We start from the raw sequence: 852 nt of genomic DNA, 5'->3' as shown, positions 1-852 counted from the left end.
ACTAAACTGTCTCCTAAAAAAAGAAGATATCCGTCTCTCTGCTCTTAAAGCATCTTGTAACAGCTCCTTTTCATCCTTCAAGATGTGGTTGGACTGGACACAGYCTATGTGCTCGWGTCCAGTGAAGGTTGCTRTGAAAGCTGTTTTAACATAAACATGCTACGTGAGAGGAGTAGCCTGAGTTAGCAATCAGACTCCGGATGCAGCACTTCTACAAACGACACCGCCTCCCTCAAACAGMAGTAGTTGGCACACAGAGAGYTTCTGACTGATTGTTCTGTCCACACCTGAAAAACGTGTGTGCAGATGGAAAGCCATGGCAAGCAGAATACTCTCTGAAAACAGAAACATTTTGTTTTTGCAAGTTCATTCAAAACGTGCACTGACCTGCTTGCGCTGGACCGCCTCTTTCAGCAGCTTAACGACGTCTTTCCCCTCACAGCCGCTGGCTTTGAAGCCCTTCGTCCACTTCAGAAGGATTCCCTGCAGAAAGGATGGTGAGGGTTTGGTACCATGTTGAAATGATCCACAGGAATAATTTACATGTCAGGTTTCATTGAGGAAAAYTTTACACCAATCCCAGGAACTTACAGAAACATCAGATGTCGTTGAGAAACCAAGTGATTCAGTAAAAACTCATTTTGAATATTATATACATCCATTTTCGGTGCACAGAAAGAAGAAGAAGAACCCAAACTATTACACCTTTMATTTGCAACTGTAATGAAACAATACTTWTTGTACTAAATATTGATAGTGATGGAAATCTGTTTGGAGACTCAATTGACTCCAATCAGAGAAGAAGCTGAAAACTTCCCACTGAAATATTTGAAATTAGTTTCAAAACCAGAA

The 852-nt window shown here is 41.4% G+C and overlaps 1 protein-coding gene across 1 annotated transcript in view; it reads right to left on the bottom strand.

Annotated features, from left to right (window-relative positions):
- hk2 (hexokinase 2) overlaps window positions 1–852 on the bottom strand; it is a 65,207-nt gene that overhangs the window by 11,433 nt on the left and 52,922 nt on the right. Inside the window, exon 10 of the mRNA XM_017306530.1 lies at window positions 378–483. Coding sequence (XP_017162019.1) covers window positions 378–483 — 106 coding nt within the window. The remainder of the gene's footprint in view (window positions 1–377; window positions 484–852) is intronic.

The sequence above is a fragment of the Poecilia reticulata genome, linkage group LG9 (assembly GCF_000633615.1).
Source record: "Poecilia reticulata strain Guanapo linkage group LG9, Guppy_female_1.0+MT, whole genome shotgun sequence".
Classification (NCBI taxonomy): Eukaryota; Metazoa; Chordata; class Actinopteri; order Cyprinodontiformes; family Poeciliidae; genus Poecilia; species Poecilia reticulata.
Note: the sequence above shows the minus strand (reverse complement) of the source record. Positions and strands in the feature narration are given on the sequence as shown.